Source organism: Panthera leo, chromosome B1 (genome assembly GCF_018350215.1).
Source record: "Panthera leo isolate Ple1 chromosome B1, P.leo_Ple1_pat1.1, whole genome shotgun sequence".
NCBI lineage: Eukaryota > Metazoa > Chordata > Mammalia > Carnivora > Felidae > Panthera > Panthera leo.
The window spans coordinates 15,333,723-15,357,474 of NC_056682.1; the positions used below are offsets into that span (position 1 = coordinate 15,333,723).

Here is a 23,752-nt window from a genome sequence, read left to right on the forward strand (position 1 = left end):
TTGGCCCCAGGGTCCAGGTAGGTCTCCCACATGAAATGAGAACTCCAAGAACCAGAGTGGGAATCAATCAGAGCTACAAAGCAAACAACGAGCCTGGATGTGGCTGCCTCCTTCCCTCCTCAAAAAATGGCCCAGAGAAACCACAAACAATCCAGAAATGACCTGGTCTCTTCCACAAGTCAATGGCAAAATGGGAAAAAAAGGAGGAGCTACCGTTCATTATCATGACAATCAGGAGACACTTCGAATCAGACCAACCAAACACAACTTGTGAGCCTTCTCTGGATTCTGACTGAACAAGTCAACTGTAGAAACACATTTTGGGAATAGTCGAGGCATTTCGGATATGGACGGTGCAGTGATGATGTTAAAAAATTACGATTAATTATGATTTATTTATGGTTATACAATTGATAATGGTATGGTGAACATATAGAAAATGGTTTTAAGGCTTATACATGTATGCTGTCAGGGAGTTGCTTTCAAATACCACACACGCACAAATTTTTTAAATGTTAACAACTGTTGGGGCATCTGGATGGCTCAGTTGGTTGAGAGCCTGACTTCGGCTCAGGTCATGATCTCGCGGTTCGTGAGTTTGAGCCCCACATCAGGTTGCTGTCAGCCAGCTGTCAGCATGCAGCCTGCTTTGATCTTCTGCCTCCCCCTCTCTCTCTGCCCTCCCCGCTCGCGCTCGCTCTCTCAAAAATAAATAAAACATTTTTAACAAATGTTAATAATGGTTACATCTAGAGGCGAGTTTTAAAACTACACGGGATTTTGCTACACTCTTCTCTCGAGCCATTATACCATTTAAACCTACTGTGTATGTGTGCAAATGCTCCTAATAAAAAGTAACGGGCCCTGGGGTGCCTGGGTGGCTCAGTCCGTTGAGTGTCCCACTCTTAATTTCAGCTCAGGTCATGATCCCAGGGTTGTGGGATCGAGCCCCCCAGAGGGCTCCATGCTGACTATGGAGCCTACTTAAGATTCTCTCTTTTCCTCTGCCCCTCCCCCTCCTCTTTCTACACAAATATTAAAAAAAGTAACGGGCGGGAGGGAGGCCCAGCACCCAGCCAGCGAGCAGTAACAACCGAGACCTCCCTGGCCTGCCCTCCAGGGCCTTCCAGCACGGAGTACGCCCCCATCAACGCCAACACATTCTGAACAACGCAGCTAAGGCCTAAGTGAGTAACAGAGCCCCACGGACAGGGCCGTTTTCTAGGAGTCACCACCAGTCTTCAGCAGGAGAAGAGATTTTACGACGACCTCAAGCCACAGAACGCAAGCAGGAATTTCAGGCAGAATGCTTGTGAAGGAGAAGGAAAGAACAGCAAGGTCTCAAATATTTATGTGGGCAGACGAATGCCAAAGCCTAAGTTAGCAGAAACCTAGATAAAGATGCCCCGAGGAGGTGGAGGTACGGAGAGAAAAGGTCCTGATGCCACCCGAGGTGCATAGTGCCAGTGACAGCCCTGCCTGAGCACACAGACAACCTTGCAGACGCTCTGCCCAGGCGGGCGGGCGGCCCGAATGACCGGTCCCCAGGGCGCACGCGGCCTCCTGTGTCTCAGAGGCCTCACTGTGGCAGCCACGGCCCGCTCAGGCGGAGGGCCAGCAGGGGGGCCAGACGAGGCGGCAGAGGGGTCTCCTTTCCCGCTCCGCCAGGGAGGAGAACTCACAAGCCAGGAGCCAGCTGAGTGGAGCTCAACGGGGAGGGCCACCTGACAGGGGTGGAGGGTTCGCTGCACAGAGAAGAATCCATTTCCTTTGCGGTCCTCTCTCAGGAAAATCACGGACGAAGTAGATGGAAGAAAACGTGTGGCGGTGGAGTCCCAGCGAGGAAGCAGTCCCAAGAGGGTGGATTTGCTTCTCACAGGCTGTCCCCAAACTGCCATAGACGGGGCAGCGTATAGCCCAGGACCGTGCTGGAGGCCGGAAACCCAGAGCCAAGAGGTCAGCAGGGTCGCATCTCCTTCAGAGGCTGTAAGGACAGTCCTCCCTTGACAGAGGCTGTAAGGACAGTCCTCCCTTGACACGTCCAGCTTCGGGTGGGGTCAGGTGCTCCTTGGCTTAGTGGATCTGTCTCTCCAATCTCTGCCTCTGTCTTCACTCCATCTTCTGCTCTGTGTGGGTCTTCTCCTCTCCGCCTCTTCTATGGACACTTGTCACCGCATTGGCCCAGCTGGATCTCATCTTGAGATCTTTAACTCTTCCCAAAGACCCTTTCTCCCAGCAAGGACGCGTCCACAGGTTCCGGGGGTAAGGAAGTGGATATACGGTTTGCAGGGGGGTGGGGGCAGGGGGCACAATTCAGCCCTACTGAAAGGACAGTTCACTGCACCGTATCAAGTGCCTCCTCATACAGGGGACGCAATGACATGTGAAGTTTGCTACCGCATCAAGCCAGCCAAACTGGTGGATATATTTTTGTACGAGGGAAAAAAAAAAAAAGTACTTCCCTTCAGAAATCAGGAACTTCTGTGTTAATTTTGTACTCTGATCAATATAGGCAAAGTTACCTTGTTCTTTAAAACGTACTCCTACCAGGGTGCCGGGGTGGTTCCGTTGGCTAAGCCTCCAACTTCTGCTCAGGTCATGATCTCACAGCTCATGAGTCTGAGCCCTACGTCGGGCTCTGTGCTGACAGCTCGGAGCCTGGAGGCTGCTTTGGATTCTGTGTCTCCCTCTCTCTCTGTCCCTCCACTACCAGCTCTCTGTCTCTGTCTCTGTCTCTCTCAAAGATGAATAAACATTAAAAAAATTTTTTTTAATATAATCCTACTTAATGACTCTGCACCTTGGCTTCCTGGTCTGTAAAATGGAAAACCCAACAATATCTACCCCATTGTGGGGATTACGTGAGCTCATGCACGTATCTTGCTTAAAGGAGTAGCTGTTGTTACTATTATTATTGAGTACCCCACATTTCTTCAACTCCCCTCTCCTTATAATTCCACTTGTGCCCCTGCTGACCACGGAGGCCAAGGCCCAACCTGATTTATTTGGAGCAGGCTAGTTACAAAACCCCTCCAGGATACAAATTTAAAACGCTAGAGATACAGCAAGCCTAGAAAAACATTTTATTTGCCATGCGACGTTAAGATACACGACAGCTCCCATGAAGTGGACATATGGTTTACTTAAGTGATTTCTATTTACTTTTTACCCCGCCTTGTTTCAGAAAGGACCCACTGAAACCGATGCACTCAAATACAATACATTTAAAATAAGTGAACAAAAAAAGTGGATGAGGAAAAAAGAAATAAGGCTTGACAGCTATCTGAAAAGCAAAGATGAAGCCAGGAGTGGTCTTAGTCAACACAATCATGCTGTAGTATCCTGCACACTTGTGAGAAGAGGGCCACAATCGGGCTCTAAGCACTCAACCATGCGATAAAAGATGAAGCCTGACCAGCTGAATTATTCATTGGGTCCTTAAGATTAAAATGAGTGGGGAGGCAGAAGAGAAAAAGGAAATTTACTCAGAAGAACTGAGATATTCCTGGTAGCAGGAGAGAAACTTCTCTCTTGGACCCTCTGAAAGACAGCGTGATATGTTAGATGCTTTTCTAGCTGGTAACTATATATTTTCAGGTGTTCTTTATTTTGACATCCGCTCTCTTCCTGATTCACTCCCAACAGGTAGGATCAATTAGATTGAGAGTTTGGGGTTGATAAAGTCAGAGAGTATTTATGTATATGTGTGGGTTGTACACGACACACTACTTTTTTAGGACAAGTAGGCACACGGTGTTTCACAATAAAAAGAAAAGACAGGGGCACTTGGGTGACTCAGCTGGTTAAGTGTCCGACTCTTGGTTTCGGCTCAGGTCATGATCTTGCTGTCTCGTAGGTGGCTCTGTGCTGGCAGTGCAGGGCCAGCTTGCGATTCTCTCTCTCTTGCCCTTTCTCTCTGCCCCTCCCCCACTCATACTGCCTCTGTCTCTCAAACAATAAATAAACTTAAAAAAAAAAAGAAAGAGATGATTTTAAAGACAAAACCAAAAGTCTTCTCCATAGAGAATACTGAGAAGAAAGCCAATATGCTCCATTCCCAATATAAAACCCAAGAATTTCCACATCCTCTGATCCTAGAAAGCCAGGAGAAGCGAGAGAAAAATTCAGAGAAGGAAGAGGGTAAGAATCATTAAAGAAAAACACAGATCATTTTGGGTGGGTTGGTTTTGTAATTAACAAGCATCAGATTCTGAATACAAGGAATACAATTTTACTTTCTGGCAGTCTATATGTATGTGGTTTTAGTAAGGACCCCCTCCTCCTCCTTTTCCTCCTCCTCTCTCTCTGTCTCTCTGTCTCTCTCTCACACACACACAAGCACCCAACACACTTACCTTGTTAAGCCACTTCAGCCCCGGTATCGTATTTGAATTTATCTGTTCCTCCAGCCACGGGCGCATTCGCATCCTTTCCACGGGCATGGTACCCTTCTGCAAAGAGAAGCACAGTTATTAGGCAATTCTGCCACTGCCTGCCATGTCTGCACTAGAAAGTTCTAGACCCCTGCCTGACCGTCCTCCACGATCCCCCTCCTTTGCCCAAAACCACGCAGCTGATGTGTACATGGGGACTGGAGGGCTAGGGCGGGCACTGGGGGCTCTGCATCGAGCCCACCTGCCCACCCTGGGCACGCTGACTCCGCAGGAGCCAGCTCAGTGGGTCGGTGGTTTGAGCCAGGCCTGCTCTTGGCGGAGACGGTTCCAGGGAGGTAGGAAGCCTGGGCTGGCAGAAATTCTGCGGGCTCAAAGGCCCGGACAGCCCTGAGTGACCTGGCCTAACGCAAGGTCTTAAGCCCCCCGCCCCAACCTGGCCTTGTTTATAGCAGACGCCTTCCGTGTATTACCAGGCCGGTAATGGGAGGACCGGTATCTTACAAATACCTCTGGGCATCATCCTTCTAAGAGCCCACGATGGACAGGGCAGAACAGTTGTGGGTTAAGAGTTCTTAGAACCAATTCATTGCTTCTGGGAATCTGGGCTGCCAAAATGCTTTGAACCCCCGATCTTTGCACTTTAAAGCCTAAAAGAATCAGTTCACTTGGCTCCAAGGTCTTTCACCAGCGAGCTCTCCCATTCGGACATACCCTGTCGGCTTCCAGGGCACAGCAGCATCTTGCTCTGGCTTCAGCTCTGCGCTCACTAATGCATTCTCTTGCCCCCTCCCTCATCGGTCTTCCTTTACAAGTGTGCACGGCACCCCACCCCCCTGCTCTGAGACCACCCTCCCCTTCCCTCTGCAAACAGCTGCATGGTCTCAACGCGGTTCCTCTACCAGCCCACATAAGGCCTCTCTCCCCTCCTTCCAGATACCTTTCTAGATACTCTTTCTTCCCTGGCCCACTTAAAACATCCAGAGTGGAATCACTAACAAAGTACTGCCTGCCGCTCCTTCATCCTGTTTGCACACCAATCTAAATTTGAGATGGGATTCAAAAGCAAAGAGGAGGCCAACTCAAGCCCCCACTCTATAAAGCTTCACGGGCAGTGTGACATTATCCTCTTTTCAACTCTTTGTCGCATCTTCCTTCTTTTACTCATTTCCTCCTCCAAAAATGAGCTCTGAAAATTCTACTGAGATGAATTTGCATTGAGATGGGCGAAGTTTCAGTTACACTCTCTTGCAGCTTGCTGAGGACTTCTCTCCTCTGTGCCTCCCCCAGCTCATGCCAGAGCGCAAGCATCACCACGTGAACCACGTGGGACTGCGTCCTTGGCCTCTCGAGCCTAATTACATTCTAGAACCTGCATTTCCCTTGCACATTTCTCCCAGTTCAGATGCACTCACGGTTGCAGATGCCTCGGGCTCTGCTCTCGCAACACACCGTGCTCTCTGCTCCTCCCTCCCCGGCCTTGTCCATCCTGACCCAGCCTCCAAGACCCTTCTGCCCTCCTCCTCCACGGGCCTCCCCGGACGACTCCAGCCTGAATAAATCCCTCCCCTCCTGGACTTCCCCAACAGTCACTGATCTTACGCTGCTGCTCGTTTGAGAATCAAACATTGCTTTAGGGCGGCTCTATGCTGTCTTTATTCTTATCCAACTCTTACCTTAACTATAAACTTTCCCACTGCATACCCGCCCTCTCCCTGACCAACCAGTAAGCTCTTTGAGAGGAGGAATTCTACCTCTCATAGGTCTTTTATATTCCTACAAAGCCCGAACGCTGCCTTCCACGCAGGAGATGTTCAAACAAGATCCAGGCCAGCTCAAAAGGTGTGCCAGCCTGGGCTCCCATCGCAGATTGGCCCCCATCCGCTCCCGTGGAGGCTCTGGGCCACTCTTTGAGACACGTAAGAGGAGCCTCAGGGACAGGCCCAAAGGAGCTCCCAACACAGCGGTTCTTAATGGCCCTGAAGTCACTCCACTCGCTTTCATTCATCCACCCACTCAGAGACATTTATTGAGAACGATACTCCAGGAACAGGAAAAGGTAAGACATCCTCTAGCATCTAGGAACTCCCAGCCGAACAGGAAACAGGTAAGAAGACATTTCCATACCAAATGAAGAGTCCTGTGTACAGAATGATACTAGGAAGCAGTCAGCAAGAGAGAGGGTGCCAGACACAGGCGGGTCCCGCGGGGCCTAGAAAACCATGCCTGGGCCTGTGGCCATCATCCCAAGACTGAAGGGGAAACTGGAGACTGATGCAGATAAATGCCATGATCCATTTTGTTAACAGGAAAGGTAAGAGTGGATTACAGAATCCAGACCAGCGCTCACCAGCTTTAATGTGCACACAAATCTTCATTTGGAAGATGAAGCCCTGTGAGTCTATGTTTCTTTTTTTAAGTTTATTTATTTATGCTGAGAGAGAGAGAGAGAGAGAGAGAGAGAATGAGCAGGGGAGGGGCAGACAGAGAGGGAGACAGAGAATCCCGAGCAGGCTCCGTGCTGTCAGCACACAGAGCCCGACGCAGCACCTAAACTCATGAACCGTGAGATCGTGACCTGAGCCATGATCAAGAGTCGGACACTTAACTGACTGAGCCACCCAGGCACCCGTGATTCCATTTTTCTAATGGGTCCTGGAACCAGACTCGAAGGAGCAAGGCTCTAGATTGCCTTTTACTTTTAATTATCAGCCACCTGCTCTTCTGTGACTTCCTGCACAGTCTGGTCATTCTGGCAGGCAGATCTCCTCCGCCGGTCTTAGCGTGTCAGCTTCTGGTTCATCCCTTATCCATTCACGTTCTGCACCTTTCTAACAAACCTCACGCTATTACTTACCGAGCCAAAATGCTACGGAAATTACACATGTAAAACATTTTCTAAATCTTTAATCAGGACTGTCATTAATCATAAGCAGGTTTGTAGGAAAAGCAAGCACATGCAAGTATTGCCTTATCAGAGTAGGACAAACTCTGTTACAAAGGGCTTCACTTGGGGCGCCTGGGTGGCTCAGTCGGTCGAGCATCCGACTTCAGCTCAGGTCACGATCTCCCAGTTTGCGCGTTCGAGCCCCACATCAGGCTCTGTGCTGACAGCTCAGAGCCTGGAGCCTGCTTCGGATCCTGTGCCTCCCTCTCTCTCTCTGCCCCTCTCACACTCTCTCTTAAAAAAAATAAATAAATAAACAAACATTAAAAAAAATTTTTTTAAAGGGTTTCACTTATCTCAGTTTCTATGTTTTGTTATGTTTTAAACAGCTAGGACATCCCTGATGTTAAACAAGAAAAACCTGATCCTTTTACCTGAAGATACTTCCTCTATTTCTACTTGATTTTATAGCCCGGCCCCACTTCCCCCACTAAAAAAGTAATGAATTACCAGTGGTGTTGCCACATGACACGGAAGAAAACACGTTTCCCATGACAATCAGAAGTTGAGTGTGCACCCTGACTTCTGTGAAAGAAGCAAAGGTAGAATTCTCTTCCGGGCCTAGCCCCAGAAACTCATCATTTAGTGTGAACTAAAAATAAATTATACGTCTAGAGATTAAAAGGCAGGGGTGACAGTCACAGAGGGTCAGAGACTGAATACGGAGAAAAGATGCTTACTCGGCATGTATTTTCCAGCTTCTGTCCAGGAAATTCACAGTGACAGATTGGTCTTCCTTCTGTAAGGCAAGTTTCCCGTAGGCACCAGTTCCCATGGCCCGTGTGAAACTCTAACAGAGTTGAGGAAGGCACAGGACTGGTTAGAAAAGACACAGAGGGGCTATTTTGGCCAAGAAAACCCAAGTATGCCAGAAATCAACACACTTGTGTTCCAGTCCTGACTTTGCCATTACTAGCGGGTGCCCTTGCACTAGTCACTCAAACCCTCCAGTCCACACTTCGATCATCTCGGAAAATGAAGAGGTTTCAAAAACATAATAGGCCAGGTCATCCATGACTCCAGGAATCCTTTTGTGACATGAAGGCTCATCATCTGATGTATCTTTTTTTGGCAAGCTTCTATCTATTCTTGTACACTGGGTTGTTTTTAGATGTGAAATGCTGGGGCGCCTGGGTGGCTCAGTCGGTTGAACGTCCGACTTCGGCTCAGGTCACGATCTCGCAGTTGGCGAGTTTGAGCCCCTCGCCAGGCTCTGTGCCGACAGCTCAGAGCCTGGAGCCTGCTTCGGATTCTGGGTCTCCCTCTCTCTCTGCCCCTCCCCCACTCATGCTCTGTCTCTCTCTCTCTCTCTCTCTCTGTGTCTCAAAAATAAACATTAAAAAAATGTTTTTTTAATTTAAAAGTGAAACGCTAAAGTCTTGAGGTTCCATAAACCTAAAATACAGAGCATCTACCATCAAGCCCGACAAAAGGCACTTTCTAAAGCCACCTATCATTATACCTTCTAGATACGGGGTTGGTCTCATCTTTAAAACCACGGAATCAGCCTATAAATCAGTTCAGTACATGGCGGGTATTTAGGGCACCGTGATGCTGCATAAACGCAAACAAGCTATTTCCTGGAACACAGTGACTGAACTCATAGCAAGTGAACAGCCCCCATGAAGATGACACTGTTATGGTCCTGCTTAGGGCCATTAACAGTGATCTTGAATTTTACCCTGAATCACTGAAGTTTGGATCTTGGAATGGTAACAGAAATGGCTACTATTTACTGAGCACATACTATATGCCAAGTCTTAAAACCAGAGTTTTCTAGGAGCTCCTCATGTAATTTTTATAACCCTGGAAGGCAGGGACTTTAAAATTCCATATCACAGATGAGAGGACAGGTAAAGGAACTGTTCAACGCAACCCGCTAGTAAGTAGGAGAGCCAAGGCTCTCATTCATGTCTCTCTGAAATGCCCAGATTCAGAAACCCTAACACCTGCTTTTTTTCTTACTCTAGAAAGCACTCAGTTATGATGGTCTTTTAACCGTTCAACGTACTGAGCCTTTCCCAACTCCTGTCTGCTTTGCATACCACTGACATATTAAATTTCCTAAAATACCACTTAAATCATGTTAATGTTCTTTTCTAGAGACTTCTAAACATCCCTGCTGGACTTAAGATAATAAAATCCTTGGCTGAGTGGAGGAGGGGTGCACTTCTGATAATGACACAATGGGTAATTCAGACCTAACTCCCAAGGTGAATAACAAGAAAACCTGTACAAAACATGTGTGTGTGTTTTTTTAATCCATTTAGAAGAATCAGAGAGCTAACAAGGTAGTAAAGAATTAGGACAGCACGGTCTGGGAGAAGAATGAAACCCAGGAAGGTAAGCCTGACGTTTGGGGCACTATTTTCCCAGCCTGGGGGCATCTGCTGATCCCAGAACTAGGGGAATAAAACCTGAAGATCAGGACCCAACTAGGAAAAGGGAGTCCTGGAAACCACACACACACACACACACACAAGCTTGTTTGGGATAAAACTAAATGGAAAGAGACTGACCTCAGAGACTGAAGCCTAGCTCTGAATCACCTCAATCCCTGTGCAAATTAAAATGATCTGGAACTCCCAGAAGCAAATGTAAATTATATCTTGAGGAAGACAACATTATCCTAGGATTTATATTATCTCTGGAGTTTTTCATACACAACGGTGAGCATTCAATCAATTTAGCTGAGAACACAAGGATAAATAAAAAATCAATGAAATATGGACAACAAAAAGAGACCCACAGGGATTCTGACACAGGTCTTTCACAGATACAATGGAGACACAGATACCAAAAGTTTTCAGACACAGTCTTTAAAATAAGAATGCCTAACATGTTCAAGGAAATAAAAACAAGACAGAAAATGTTCGCAAAAACCTAGAACCTAAAAAAGAAATTCTAAAACTAAAGGGCAAGGGCACCTGGGTGGCCCATTTAGTTAAGCACTGATTAACTTGATTTTGGCTCAGGTCATGATCTCATGGTTTGTGGGTTCGAGCCCTGATTTGGATTCTGTGCTAACAGTGTGGAGCCTGCTTGGGATTCTCCCTCTCTCCCTTTCTCCCTCTCTCTGCCCCCCTTTTCAAAATCAATAAATAACTCAAAAAAATAAAAAAATAAAACTACAGAGCAAATAATTAAAATTAAGAACTCAACAGATGGGTGTACCAATATATTAGACATCATAAAAAAAAATCAGTGAACCAAAACAGAAGTCAGAAAGAAATAAACAGAATGAAGCACTTAGAGGCAGAAGAGTGGAGAATGTTACAAAGAACATAAAATCCATAGGAGATTCTATTTTAGATCTAAAAAGATGTAAAACATGGGCAGTTTGTAGTTCCACGAAGACACGAGAAAGAATGAGGCAAAAAGCGATGTTTGGAGACCATGACCAATTATCTTAATAACTTGCTACAAACCCCAAACAGACAAATATGAATGAAACCCCACCTAAGCATACTATAGCATGTTTGCTGAAAACCAAAACTATAGCGAAAAATCTTAAAAACAGCTGGGAGAGGGAAAAATCTTAAAAACAGCTGGCATCACCTTTAAAGAGCAAAGAACAAAACCCCCAAGACCCAGAAGCCTTACAGTTACTACTACTCAACAGAAACCAGGGAAGACAGAAGACAATGGAAAGGTGTCTCTAAAAGTACTGAAAGAAACAGCTATTTTTAAAAGTTTATAGACAGCGAGTATTTCAAGAATGAAGTGGAAATAAAAGCATCTTCACTCAGAGAAAAACAGAGCATTTCCACCAGCAGCCCCACAGCTCATCTCCCAGTTGCAAGGGCACAGGAGATAGGTCAAAACTGGGGAGCAGGGAAGTCAGGAGGGTTGGTGCTGTGCAGCTAGCTAACATCAGGGCTTTAGCATGAGTCCGTGTTGCAGAAGCTGACCGCAGCAATGCTCCATCCCCTTTCTTCTGCAGCTGCGACATGTATTTGTCAACAGCCCTCCCTACGTAACCATGTGCCCATCCCGCTTACCAACCTACGGGAGGGGTACCCCCTCACAAAAGCTAGCTCAAAGCTCTTTTCATCCACTAACCTTCCCTCACAGCTCCATGGCAGCTCGTGTGGGCAGTATCCAGTCGTCCAGTGTATCAACAAATATTTATTACACTCGTTATTGCAGGGAACTCTGCTAAATGCTATGGACGACTCAGAGACGTGTGAGGCATGATCACTACCCTCAAGGAATTAGTAAGTTAACTGGGGGTATGTGACATAAATCATATAAAGCTACCTAATAATACTATAATTATAATAATAAAAGACTGCAATGGAGATCAGAAGGCAGTATATGATTAATTGCCAACTACGCGGACCAGTTTCACGAGGAATATATAAATCATTACTGGATGGGTTTGTAAGGGAAAGCTGTGCGGCAAAGGGAGAACTTATAGGATGGGGAAGAATCGCCTAGGCAAAGTGGCAAGCAAGCCTGGCAAAGGTGAAGTTGGTAGAAACAGCCAAGGTCAGGACCGGGGAAAATGTGTTTGCTGCCGTGGGCGGAGCAACTGACTTAGACACCAACGTGGGTGGAGCTTCTTGAGAGTCCGCGAGCAGGTGAGAAGCGTGGGCTGGCTGGTTTACAGAAATCATCACGAACCCACACACCGGCCCTAATAAGTTAAATATTGTTATCCCCGTTTTAGAGAGGGGCAAAAGCATAACTTGAAAAAGTAACTTAAAAAAAAAAAAGAAAAAAGAAAATCATGTCCGAGTCACCCAAGCCCCTTGGAGAAGGGACCAAGGCTTGAACCCCCCATTGCCCGGCTTGTTTAGAGGCTATAAGACTGCTGAGCGCCTGCTTGAGACTAGCCGTGACCCAAGCAGCACCCATACAGGGGCAAACTGAAGCAAGGAGAGGAGCCCGAGCTGCTTCTCTGGTCCGAAATGGTGGCTACGGGAATGCAAGGGAAATAAAGCCAAGCGACAATACAGGTGTAAGAATAATAGCAATTTGTACTAGTAACTTTTTCTGCACATCTGGTATTCTTTCCCCAGATGCAAGTTCCTCTTGCATGATAGTCTACACCCCTCACATTGACTTTTGTACCTTTTTGGCAAAAGTTAATTTCCAGTTCAAAATTATGTGAGTTGAGAGAGCTGAAAGCTGGAGTTGAAAACTGAAAATTATCGCCATCATTATCCCCATCACCCGTTGAAGTGCTTCCTAGGAATCAGACACTAAGCCAGGGGCTTCTCATGCATGATTTCATTGAATCTGCAAACAAACTATAGGAGGTATAGTATCTTAGCTCCCGTTTTCCAGATGAGGAAATGAAGCTGGTCACCAAGCTGCAGAGCTATTAAGTGGTAAAGCTGGGATTCAAATCCAAAGATGTCAAAAGCCTCTAGACCAGTGTTTTTCAAACACTGGGTCAGGAAATCAACTTACTGGATTAAGATCAGCAATTTTAATGTAGGTGAACACAGAACACAAACTCTGAGAGTCCCCCAAATAAGAGTAAGCTTGTTTTCTTGAAATTTTTGTTTCAATTTTCAATTATATTATACTGGTACCATGGTCAAAAACAGTATAAAAAGCAGAGGCACCCGGGTGGCTCCAGGCTGTGGAGCGTCCGAATTCGGCTCAGGTCATGATCTCACGGTTCATGAGTTCAAGCCCCACATCGGGCTCTCTGCTGTCAGTGCCAGCCCGCTTCAGATCCGCTGTTGCCCACCCCCTTCTCTGCACCTCCCCCACTTGTGCTCTCTCTCTCTCTCTCTCTCAAAAATAAACATTAAAAAAAAAAAGTATAAAAAGCATTGCACTGGGCAGAACCACTCCCCAGGTGTGCACACAGATGTGTGTGAGCATGTGGCGGGGTGGGGGGGGTGCGACGAGGGGAGAAGGGGAAGGTCATGTGGAAAGCAGGAAGCAGAAGAGAAGGATATAGCCAACCTTAGAACCAGAAGGACTCCCGGAAGACAGAGAAATTTAACAGCAAGTACCCGGTATGAAAACAACCACGTGAGTGATTATTATAATGGATATAAATAATCAGAGTGAGGTAACAGGTAACAGGTTCTCTCTCTCTCCCGATCTCTCTGCCCCTCCCCTGCTTGCTGTCTCGCTCTCTCAAAAGTAATAAATAAACATTAAAAGAATCAATAAACTTCAGGAGAGTTAATACACAATGGCAATCAAAGCAAGTGTGTCACTGATGTAATCCTTATTTCGTGTATGTAATTTGTCACTGATGTAATCCTTATTTCGTGCACTTGGCTGTTTCCTTTTATTGAACTTTCGAAAGATGCGTGTCATAGATTCATTTAATAATTTTAGTTTCCAGCCCAGTTTTTCTCAAGGTTTTTAAGCAATTCAACCATGAATTCTCCTACCCTGTGGATTTTTCAGGAACTCAACCTTGAACGATGGGGCAGGATTACTGGGAAAGGCTCCCCTTGAGATATCATAAACCATAGTTATATTTTTCTATACTATTCCATTCTCCTATACCAGATCCCCAAACTGCCTGTGCACATTATTACCTAGGGAATTAAAAAAGCAAAAAAACAAACAAACAAAAAGACTCCTTGGCCCCATCTTAGACTCACTGCAATAGCATTTCCAAGTTCTTCTTATTATCCTAGGGCAATTTGGATACGCAGCTAAGTGTAGGTATCACTGTCATTCAGTACCCATAAGCTCAATGGCCTTCCGGATTCCATATGTTTAATAAACATCTCCAAATGAGTCATAGGAAAATGAGGGCGCCAATGACGAGTAGCTTTCATCATGAATGGAATATGAATGCACATGAAATTAAAATTCTAAAATGCCTTTAAATACCACTGAACAAGTTTCCCATACTGAGAATCATCCAAATTATAGTTTTGCATATCTGCCATCCAACCCACAATTTTCTTCTTGGACGTGTTTTCTGTATCCTTTAGAGAAGATATTACCATAGCTACTTGACAAAAACTTCCCTGTCTTTGACCACAAGCTGGTCTGGGACCTGAAACAGTGTGACTGAGCCTCTGATAGTAACTTGCACTGCACCACTTCAACCGAAACTGACTTCTGGCCTCCACCTGGGTGCTCGAAAGACACCAAAATATACGACTGGTTTTCCGTCCTGCAGGTGAGCCAACGGTCATTCTAGGAAACGGTTCTCAATGCAGCCCAAAGCAATCAGGAGTCCTCCATCCAGAGAGAACAAGCCTTGAGAAACACGGACCATGCTCCACGTATGCGAACGTGTGCTTTTCGGAGAGGGGGCCCAGAACCCTGCCGTCCATCTCTGCCCAAGGAGCCCTGCTCCCCGGGCCCCTCTCCCCAGAGCACCTTCTCCGGCCCCCTTCTCTGCCCAACCCAGCTGCCCCAGCCCTTCTCCACTGCAGATGGGTCTCACTTCCTCCCTCCTGTTTGCTCAGGCGCCACAAACCCATGCTTGGGCTGAATGATGCCCAGTCCTGACCACCCACGACACGCTGATGGGCTCATCATCTCACCTGAGCATGCGGATTTCTGCACATCTTTTCTGCTTCTCCCTCATCAGCTCCTGTGGTTGTTCCCCACAGGAGCAATCGGAGATCTTTCCATCATCACGCTAGCGAATTCACTTCCACACCCATCAATTCCGGCAAAGGGTCTTGCCTCTAACCTCAGGGAGGAAAATAGAAGCCACCAGGCTCTTTCTGAATTTCTGACTCCCCTCCCTCTTCAAACTTATCTGGACTTCCGTGACCTCCTTTTTCCCTTCTTTACACCGGGCAGGTGGTAATGCAGCTCTCCGCAAGGGGAATACGGAAGGTTTAAGGGGAGAAATATTGAGGTTGGTTTTGGGTCTACTGGCTTTGGGATATCTTTGGGATATCGGGGGAAAAAAAGTGTTGGGTGGGCAATTCGATCCATGAGGTTAGAGCTCAGGAGAAAGACCTAGCCTGAAAATAGCCATCCACCCCTACACAGCTAGTTCAAATGCCATTCCTTCTACAAAGCCTATCTTTACCAAATCCTGCCTCTAATATATATCCTCTGCTCCTGTCAAGCTGGAACCTTGTGTTAACGTTGTCACATATCTTAACACGTAGACCTGTGTAGCCTTGCCCTTGACATCCCAGCAGGCACCTGCCAGCCCTATCCAGCCATTCTGGACACGTTCTGTATCTACACAGTCCGACAAGGGAGCCATCAGCCACGTGTGGCTACTGAACACCTGAAATGTGGCCAGTGTGAATGAGGAACCATTTGTCCCCAAACAAAGACACATAGTTTCAAGGCCACTTCCAGTTTTCCAAATCACAGTGAGTAGTCAGGTGGCTGGTAAAAACAAAGTGTCTGCCTAGGACACCCTGGTGGGGTTTTTGAAGAGGCAAGTTAGCCACCTGACGTTGAAACTGTTCTATTTTGAGGAAAGCCTGGGGTTTTTTTTTGTTTGGTTTTATTTTCTCGTTTGGTTTTGTTTTGTTTTTTGTTTTTTGTGTGTGTGGTTTTGTTTTTTGTTTTGTTGGGGTTTTTTTGTTTTGTTTTGTTTTGTTTTTTTGAGAGAAGCCTGACTCACACTCTATAAGCTTAATCACCTTTGGGGAGGCAACCTGTTGGTTAAGTGAAGGGAGCTTCTGTGTAATTCTTATCCCTGTTTGGACTTGCTAAGCCCTTGAAAACACCAGCAGCTGGCAGGTACCGAGCACACAGGATCCCATGCTACACTCCGAGGCCACGAACAATAGCTGATGAGTATTATGTGCTTAACGCCGTCAGGCAAGTTCCCAGCTTGTTAGGAGTGTTAGTTCTCTCGATTCACCACGATCCTGTAAGGTAGGTGCTACTAAAATCCCCATTTTACAGATGAAGAAACTGAGACACAGAAGGTTAATAAGTAACTTGCCCAAGGTCCCAGAGCCACTGGGTGGTTGAGTTCAGATTTAAACAGGAGCCTTCGGCCCTTACGTGGCCTTTGGACCATGAGGCCCAACTGGGGTCCACGTAAAGAGGCATGGAGGGCCCAGCGCCTCCCAGTCTGCACGGGGAGCCTGCGCTGAAGGGGCTCCCAGCCAGGGCTGAGAGAGCCGGCTGCTCCAGCTGCCCTAGTTGGGCCGGATGCGTAGACTGCAGCTCCCCGCCTCCAGTGCCCAGCACCACCCCCATTGATTCACACTTCCTGCCCCTCGGAGTACCTTCCTGGCTGGTGGAAACCAGCGAGACCAACTGCGCATCCTGTCCGGCCAGACCTTTATTTCTGTAATGTGTACTAGGAAAACAGTATTTCCCCACTCCAAAATAAAACTGTCTTGCCGCCTTCCACCCCTCCGATTCCTCTTTAAGAAAGCAACAGAGGAGAACCAGAGGGTTTGCTGTCTGTCTGTCCGTCCCCGGGTGTATTCTCCACTTGTTTCTGCTTCTGCCACACGGCAGGGTCACCTGGCCCAGAGCACAGGCCACCTGGGTCCTGGGGCGGTCCTCAGAAAGAAGGGGAGGAAGAAAGCGCACCCTGCCCAGCCTATGACTGCTCAGCCCCAGGAACTATTTCAGGAGCGCAAAAAAGCCCCTCTTGGACAAGCTGTGCTCCAACGCCGCGATGGACGTTCCGCGTTAAGATTTTTGTAAGGTACCGAAACCACTATGGTGGTCGACATTTGGGGTATTTGTCAGTTTCCATCCCCTCAGTGTGTATGAAGAGCAATTGTGGGCCGTGAGGGCGTTTTGCTTCTCCCTTATTTTTAGCATTAGGAGCTCTGGGGAGGGCCAGACCTCACGTCTGCAAACGCCACGCCAACCCCACGTACATCTCCCTGCACCCTGTTTGTCCTACACCCCTCCACACCAATTCCCTTCTCTCTTGGAATTGAGGGCCAGTTTTAAATCTACCCTTCCCCAACAGCTTTCCCTGACCATTACAGGTTCAACTATTACCACAGCAGTCTTTCTGTTCATACTGATAGGGCGGCTTCAAGGAATAGTTGGATGTTAACAATAACTGATCTTGTCTGACTCTTGGCTAACTAATTTGACCTAGAACTTCCTAATAAGCGATTATGATCTCCACGGGGCCTAGCACTGTCTTTATTTGTCAGCGAGTAGGACGGTGCCACGATGCAGGACTGACAGGCACAATGACTCAGGGACAGCACGGCCACCCTTGGGCAGAGTGGAGATCAGGGAAGGCCTTGGAGGCTCCTTTGTCCACCAAGGTGGGCAAGGGGTGAGCCTGTTGCTAGGGCTACATCCTTATCACCATGCCCTAGATGAGGCTAGGACTGGGGAGTTGTGACCCTGAGGGAGAAATCCACCCGCCATTCCCCTAAAAACTCATAAATCTCTTAGTCTCCGCCACTTTCCCCACCACTGTAGGGGCCACTCAGGTCTAGGAGTATTTCACTCGGCAACACAGCCTCTCCCCAGGGCAAAGCGTTAGGGACCAAACGCAAAGGGTAGCAGAGCCCCACGTCCCTAGGCCTCAGTTTTCTCATCTGTAAAATGGGGCTAACTTCCTTAGGGTTTGTGGTAGGACTAAGATGATGTGTAAAGTGCCTGGCCTACTATCTGATCAGCAGTGGGTGTTTAATAGTTAATAGTTTCCGCAGACACAAATATTCGGTCAAGGACTATTCGATGGAGCATTATCTACAAAGCAAAAACTTTGCATTGATCCAAATACCAGGCAGTAGGGAGATGGTTAAATAACATGTGGTGGACTCAAATAACGAAACAGTGGGACTCTGGAAGGGTATTTCCTTTGTATGGGATGATGATCAGAAGATATACGTTCATATAGAGTTACTGTATGTAATTATATGTCCCATAGATTTTTACATAGTCTATGTAAGTGTATACATGTTAACATAGTTCAGAATATAATACAAGCTAAAAAGTGAAAAAAAAGCAGGGAGCAGAGGTCATTTTTCGATTATCAGGGCAATACGCTTCCCGGATGTGCCGGTCCGTGGGCAGCGTCCCCGTGGCTGCTGAGCCCGGGCGCTGACACAGGGCTCTCTTGATGACAGCCAGACCTCACCCTCCACAAGGACTCCAGCCGACTCTCTCAGAGGCCAGCACCGCCTAGTACGGGACCGACAATGCACACCAAGACGCAACTGTCTGGCCTGGAACTGGGTGGCTAGGGGTCAGGGGAGCCCCCCGCCCCAGGGGCACCAGACCAGGTGAGGACGGGTGCCCAACAGTGAGTAAAAAGCTGTAATACGTTACAGCATAGGGTGTCTTGAGGGGCACAGTCCCCATGAGGCCTCGTAAAGTCACATGCCAATGAGTGCCATCCTGTGTTCATTCCAAGTCCTGAAAAGCCTTAATGTCGGCAGAGTGCTCTAGTTTTAGATTTGAGAAGAAGTAGAATATGGCAATAATGAACTTCGCAAAGCTACAGAGGTTCCTTCTATCCTCCCCCCCTCCTCCCCCACTCCATGAACGATTGAGTCCAAAAGTCCATTAGGCGGAATGGAGCAAAGCAGATGTACTGTGTTGAATGGGGTTTCCCCCCAAATTCACATCCACCCAGAACCTGTGAATGTAACCTTATTTGGAAATAGGGTCTAGACAGATATAATCAAGTTAAAACAAGGTGATACTAGATTAGGATGGGCCCTAAATCCAAGAGGACTGGTGTCCTTACAAGAAGAGGGAAATCTGGACACAGACACACACAGAGGAGGAGGCCAGATGAAGACAGAGACAGGGATGGGGGCGATGCGGTGGGTCTACAAGCCAAAGAACGCCAAGGACTCCCAGCCACCACCAAAGCGAGGAAAGCAGCATGGAGCAGATTCTCCCTTAGAGCCCCCGGAAGGAACCAACTCTGCCAACACCCTGATTTCAGACTTCCAGCCTCCAGAACCGGGAGACAATACGTTTCTGTTGTATAAGCCACCCAGCCTGTGGTACTTTGTTATGGTCCTAATGATCTGAAGACATTAGGAGAGCAGAACAGAGGCATGCTAGTGAGGACTACTGGCATTAAGAGGGTGTCCCCTTGGGTGGAAGGAGGTGCTGGCACATCGTATGGGGAATCTTAAAGCCCAGGTGGGGAAATGAGGATAGACACGGGGACAGTGGGGGAGAGCAGCCCAGAGTGGGGTGTCAGGGCCCAAGTGGGGTGAGTGGGCTCCTGTCCAGGGACAGCAGTCTTGTCTGGGAGCACAGAAGCCTGAGGAATGAGATGGGGAGGGCAACTTCATTGCAGTGGGGCGGCCGAAGGGATGTGAGATTAGATACACGCAGGCAATTGAGTAAATTAATTAATACATTAGGGGAAATGGAAGCCAGGTTTCTCACTTTTGGAGAAGGAAGTTCAAACAGAGAAAGAAATCTAGAATAATCTTGGGTGTTGGGATAGAATAAGGACTGAGTTCATATATGTCGATAAACACAGAAATAAATATAGATGTAAAAATATGTGTACATATACACACGTACGTACAAATATGTGTATGTACACGTGGTACACTATTCCCTAACCCTGCCCACTACGAGGGTCTGGGGGCAGCAATACACCACTGGTGATAAGCACACATAACACCCAAATCGTGGTTTCTAAATACCACTCTCCACTAAAAGGAATCAGAGCTTTTCAGAAACATGGCTGATTGCAAGTCTAGGGCAGGGAAAGCAGAAGACAAGACGGAATTATGTTGGGGGGTCAGAAAGTAAGGACGTGTCCAAAGAACACCGAGAACATCAAGAGAACAGGACAATCCACACAAAGGCTCCCACCAGCCAATCGGAGACAATCTGAATGTCAAAACAATGACAAAAGCGTGTTACAGTCCATTGGATAAAATAGGAATCAATGAAAAATAGAGAGGAGGGAGCTTTTCTACAAAGCAGCAGGGCAGGTAGTAAGTGTGGAAAGAGTATGGAACTAAAAATCACCATGCGGCAGCTATCAGAGAAGTAATTCTCCTGCCAGGAAACATCAGTGGATGCTAAAACCAGTGAGTTAAAAGGCTGGTGAGAAATGGGACCCTTACACGGTCTCGAAGGACATCCCACAAAATATTTACCACAAAGGGAAAAAAGAATAACCAAAGAGAAGCCTGACAAATACCTCCTCGGTCAAATGGTTGAATGAACATCACGAAGAAAGGAACACATCACAGTCACTCACCACTGGAGAGGACACAATGAGGAAAGAGCCCCACGTCTGTGATATTCCTGCATAAACTCCGTAGCCTAAATCTGACCGCGAGTGAACTGTCACGAAGCCCCACCTGATGGGTTACCTATACGATAACAGGCTCGTAACTGTCAAAATGTCAAGATCAGAGACGTTACGGGAAGATTAAGGAGACATGACCCCTGAGCCTGAATCGGATCCCTGTGCCATGGGGTCGCTGTTAAGATCACTGGCCAACCCGGATGGGGTCTGTGGATCAGGTGGTGCTAAGGGTAACGGCCTGATTCGAACAGGGGCGCTGTGGTCATGTTGGAGAGGACCCTTGTTTGCAGGAAGATACACTCAAGCATTCGGGAGTGACGGGACGTCCTGCTGGCAAGTTACTCTCCAAAGGTTCAGAAAAGCAGTTCTCTGTAGTGTTCTTGCAACGTTAGTGCAAGTCTGAAATGAGTTGCAAGGAAAAAGCCTCGGCCAGAAAGACCAGAGCAAAGTACATGAGTGATTTACAGTCCAGAGGGGGAAACAGCAGCAAACACGACATTTTTCTGCAAATACAACAAATTCTAGAAAATTCCCTCTTTGGTGCTTCAATGAAACTGCTGGCAGTTTTGTTTTTTGTGGTTTTTTGTTTTTTGTTTTTCAATCCAGGCACCACGACAGGATTAACTACACGCATCAGTCACGTTACGCAATGAGGCAACAATGATCTTAACGAGAAGCCTGGAAGCTTCATTTCCTGGGGAAGACGAGGGATGATGGTCCATAACTCATTTAAATTGCAGGTTGTCTGGAAAACCAGAAGCGACCAAGGGCCAGTGTGCACATGTGAGAGAAGGCTCTCAGCGTTCAGCACGAAACATATGCCTCCTAATCTTTGTGCTAATATTTAACAGCAGTTATCAGTTCTCTCAACTTGGAAACACGAGGTGGTTTCCCAGAGACACTGCCTCACCCGTTGGGTGAAGTTAGCGGCCAAGGAAAGCAGTCAGGAGCACCCCCTGCCTTTTTTCAGATACGCGGCATTCAGAGGCCCCACACCACCACGTTCTCTAGAGGACACTTCAGGCCAGCTCTTGGTTGTCACCCGGTGGCCCCCAAAGCTGGCATTCCCAGCCGGGCTTCATCCCTTCTGCGAGGACGCCTCCCCCCTCCCTCAGTCTGTCAGGCACTTGGCTCGAGAAACACCCACCATGAGTAAGGGTTTTGCTTCCTGTTTCTCATTTGCAATTTTTCCTCATCTTGCAGAATTCGGAAGCCTGAATAACCTTCAGTCCTACTTGCTCGAACTTGGCGGAACATTTCACTAACTACTTTGGCCCCAGAGTACCGAGCAGAGCACATATTTACTATTCTCCAGGAGAGTAACTCGAACACTGTGGGGATAGAAAGTGCCACGACCAGTGGGTCGGGAACAATTCCTTCCTTCAGCACAGTCAGGACCAAGCAGCTCTGTGAGCTCGGCCCCGCCCTCCAACCCCAATCTGGTAGCTACCCTGCAGCCAGAACACCCCCGGAAAAGCACAGATACGGTCCGTTCAGAGCCCCTTGTTCCACAGGCCCGGCTCTGGTGTCATCTCCCTCCACTGTCCTTACTCCCAGCACCTCCAGTGGCGGGTCTGTCCCCCAGGCCTCCTTCCCGGTCTCAAGAGCAAGACCGTCCCCTTTCACTGAGTAACCTCACACTGTCTTAGCTCCGCGACCACTTCCTCAACAAGCCTCCCTTAGTCTCTGAAGGTCATGCCAGGCCCCCGCATCTGTCTGCCCGACTTGACGAGAATCTCCACGAGGCCCGAGACCCTATCTGCCCACTCACCACTCTGTACCCAGGTCCTAGGGTATGGCAAAGGCTGAGGCTCGATAAAGAAACCACGAATATACTGCAGATGCTGGGCATCAGCGATGATGAAAGGGGGAACAAGAGAGGCACTCGCGAACTAGTAAAAGAAGGCTGTACACAAGCAATTACGATCAGGAAACAATGATTTGCCATCATAAAAAGATGCATATAAAGGCTGTGGGGAATCGCATCTAAGAAAGCTGTAAGATAGACCTTTTTAAAATAAATACCTTTGGGGCGCCTGGGTGGCGCAGTCGGTTGGGCGTCCAACTTCAGCCAGGTCACGATCTCGCACTCCGTGAGTTCGAGCCCCGCGTCAGGCTCTGGGCTGATGGCTCAGAGCCTGGAGCCTGTTTCCGATTCTGTGTCTCCCTCTCTCTCTGCCCCTCCCCCGTTCATGCTCTGTCTCTCTCTGTCCCAAAAATAAATAAATGTTGAAAAAAAAAAATTAAAAAAAAAAAAGAAATTAAAAAAAATAATAATAAAATAAATAAATACCTTTAAAATAAAATACCTTTTTGATTTCTTATCAACAACGTTTCAAGTCACCTTAGGGTGGTCTAGATATAACCTAGAACCTTGTTTATTTTAAAGCCGTATATAGGAGAACTCACTGGAAACTTACTGACGGCCATCAGCACCAAACTGCTCATTACCAAGAACTCACAGACAGTCAGGATGGCGACCAAATCATGGATTGTCCAAAATGGAACAATTCTCTCTCTTTTTTTTTTTTTTTTAAGTTCTATTTATTTTGAGAGAAGGCGCTAGCAAGGGCGGGGCAGAGAGAGAGGGAGAAGTCCCAAGCAGGCACCACACCCATCGTGCAGAGCCTGACGCGGGGCTTGAACTCACAAACCATGAGATCATGACCTGAGCTGAAACCAGGAGCGGGACGCTTAACCAACTGAGCTACCCAGGTGCCCCCCAAATGGAACGCTTCGAAGTGTGAATGGGGCCTTATAAATAGTCATACCTTGCCTCTAACCAGATGTAAAGAGGAACTGCCCCTAGGAAAACCAGGATGTGGGGCTGTTCCGGTTATAGGAGATAGCTGCTCTTTTATTCAAAATCCTTAGACCAGACAGGTTTCAGAACTCAGCGGTATGGGGATATCAGAAATATGGTGCATATACCATATAGAACAAGAACACCCCCAGCAATATCTAGAGAACCCCTTAATCTACACAGTCATATTCTGCAGTAAAACGTGAACATTCACACTGATTGGAATTAGTGAAAGCTACGAATAGCTCTGTGCCAATTCAGGGCAGACCATACTGCCAAATGAGTCATGACAAAAACTTTCAGTTTTCAGGGTTTTTTGGGATTGCAAATAAGGGATGCGGGCTCTGTAATTAATTTCAAGTTATTTCTATCCTTGGAATATATTAGCGTTCCCACGTTACACAAGGAAATCAGCATCTTCTTCCTTAAACTGTACTTACGTTATAAATTAATCTGGCACACACTCTACT

The 23,752-nt window shown here is 47.3% G+C and overlaps 1 protein-coding gene across 10 annotated transcripts in view; it reads right to left on the reverse strand.

Moving 5' to 3' along the window:
- IRF2 (interferon regulatory factor 2) overlaps positions 1–23,752 on the reverse strand; it is an 87,175-nt gene that overhangs the window by 39,278 nt on the left and 24,145 nt on the right. For 6 of the 10 annotated variants that reach the window (XM_042934270.1, XM_042934276.1, XM_042934273.1 and 3 more), the window contains one exon: positions 4,356–4,451. In XM_042934270.1, the coding sequence (XP_042790204.1) occupies positions 4,356–4,451 (96 nt within the window). Of the gene's footprint in view, positions 1–4,355; positions 4,452–6,741; positions 6,826–8,018; positions 8,496–22,504; positions 22,540–22,646; positions 22,687–23,752 lie in introns of those variants that run through there. The other 4 variants (XM_042934278.1, XM_042934275.1, XM_042934274.1 and 1 more) reach the window with 4 other exon arrangements.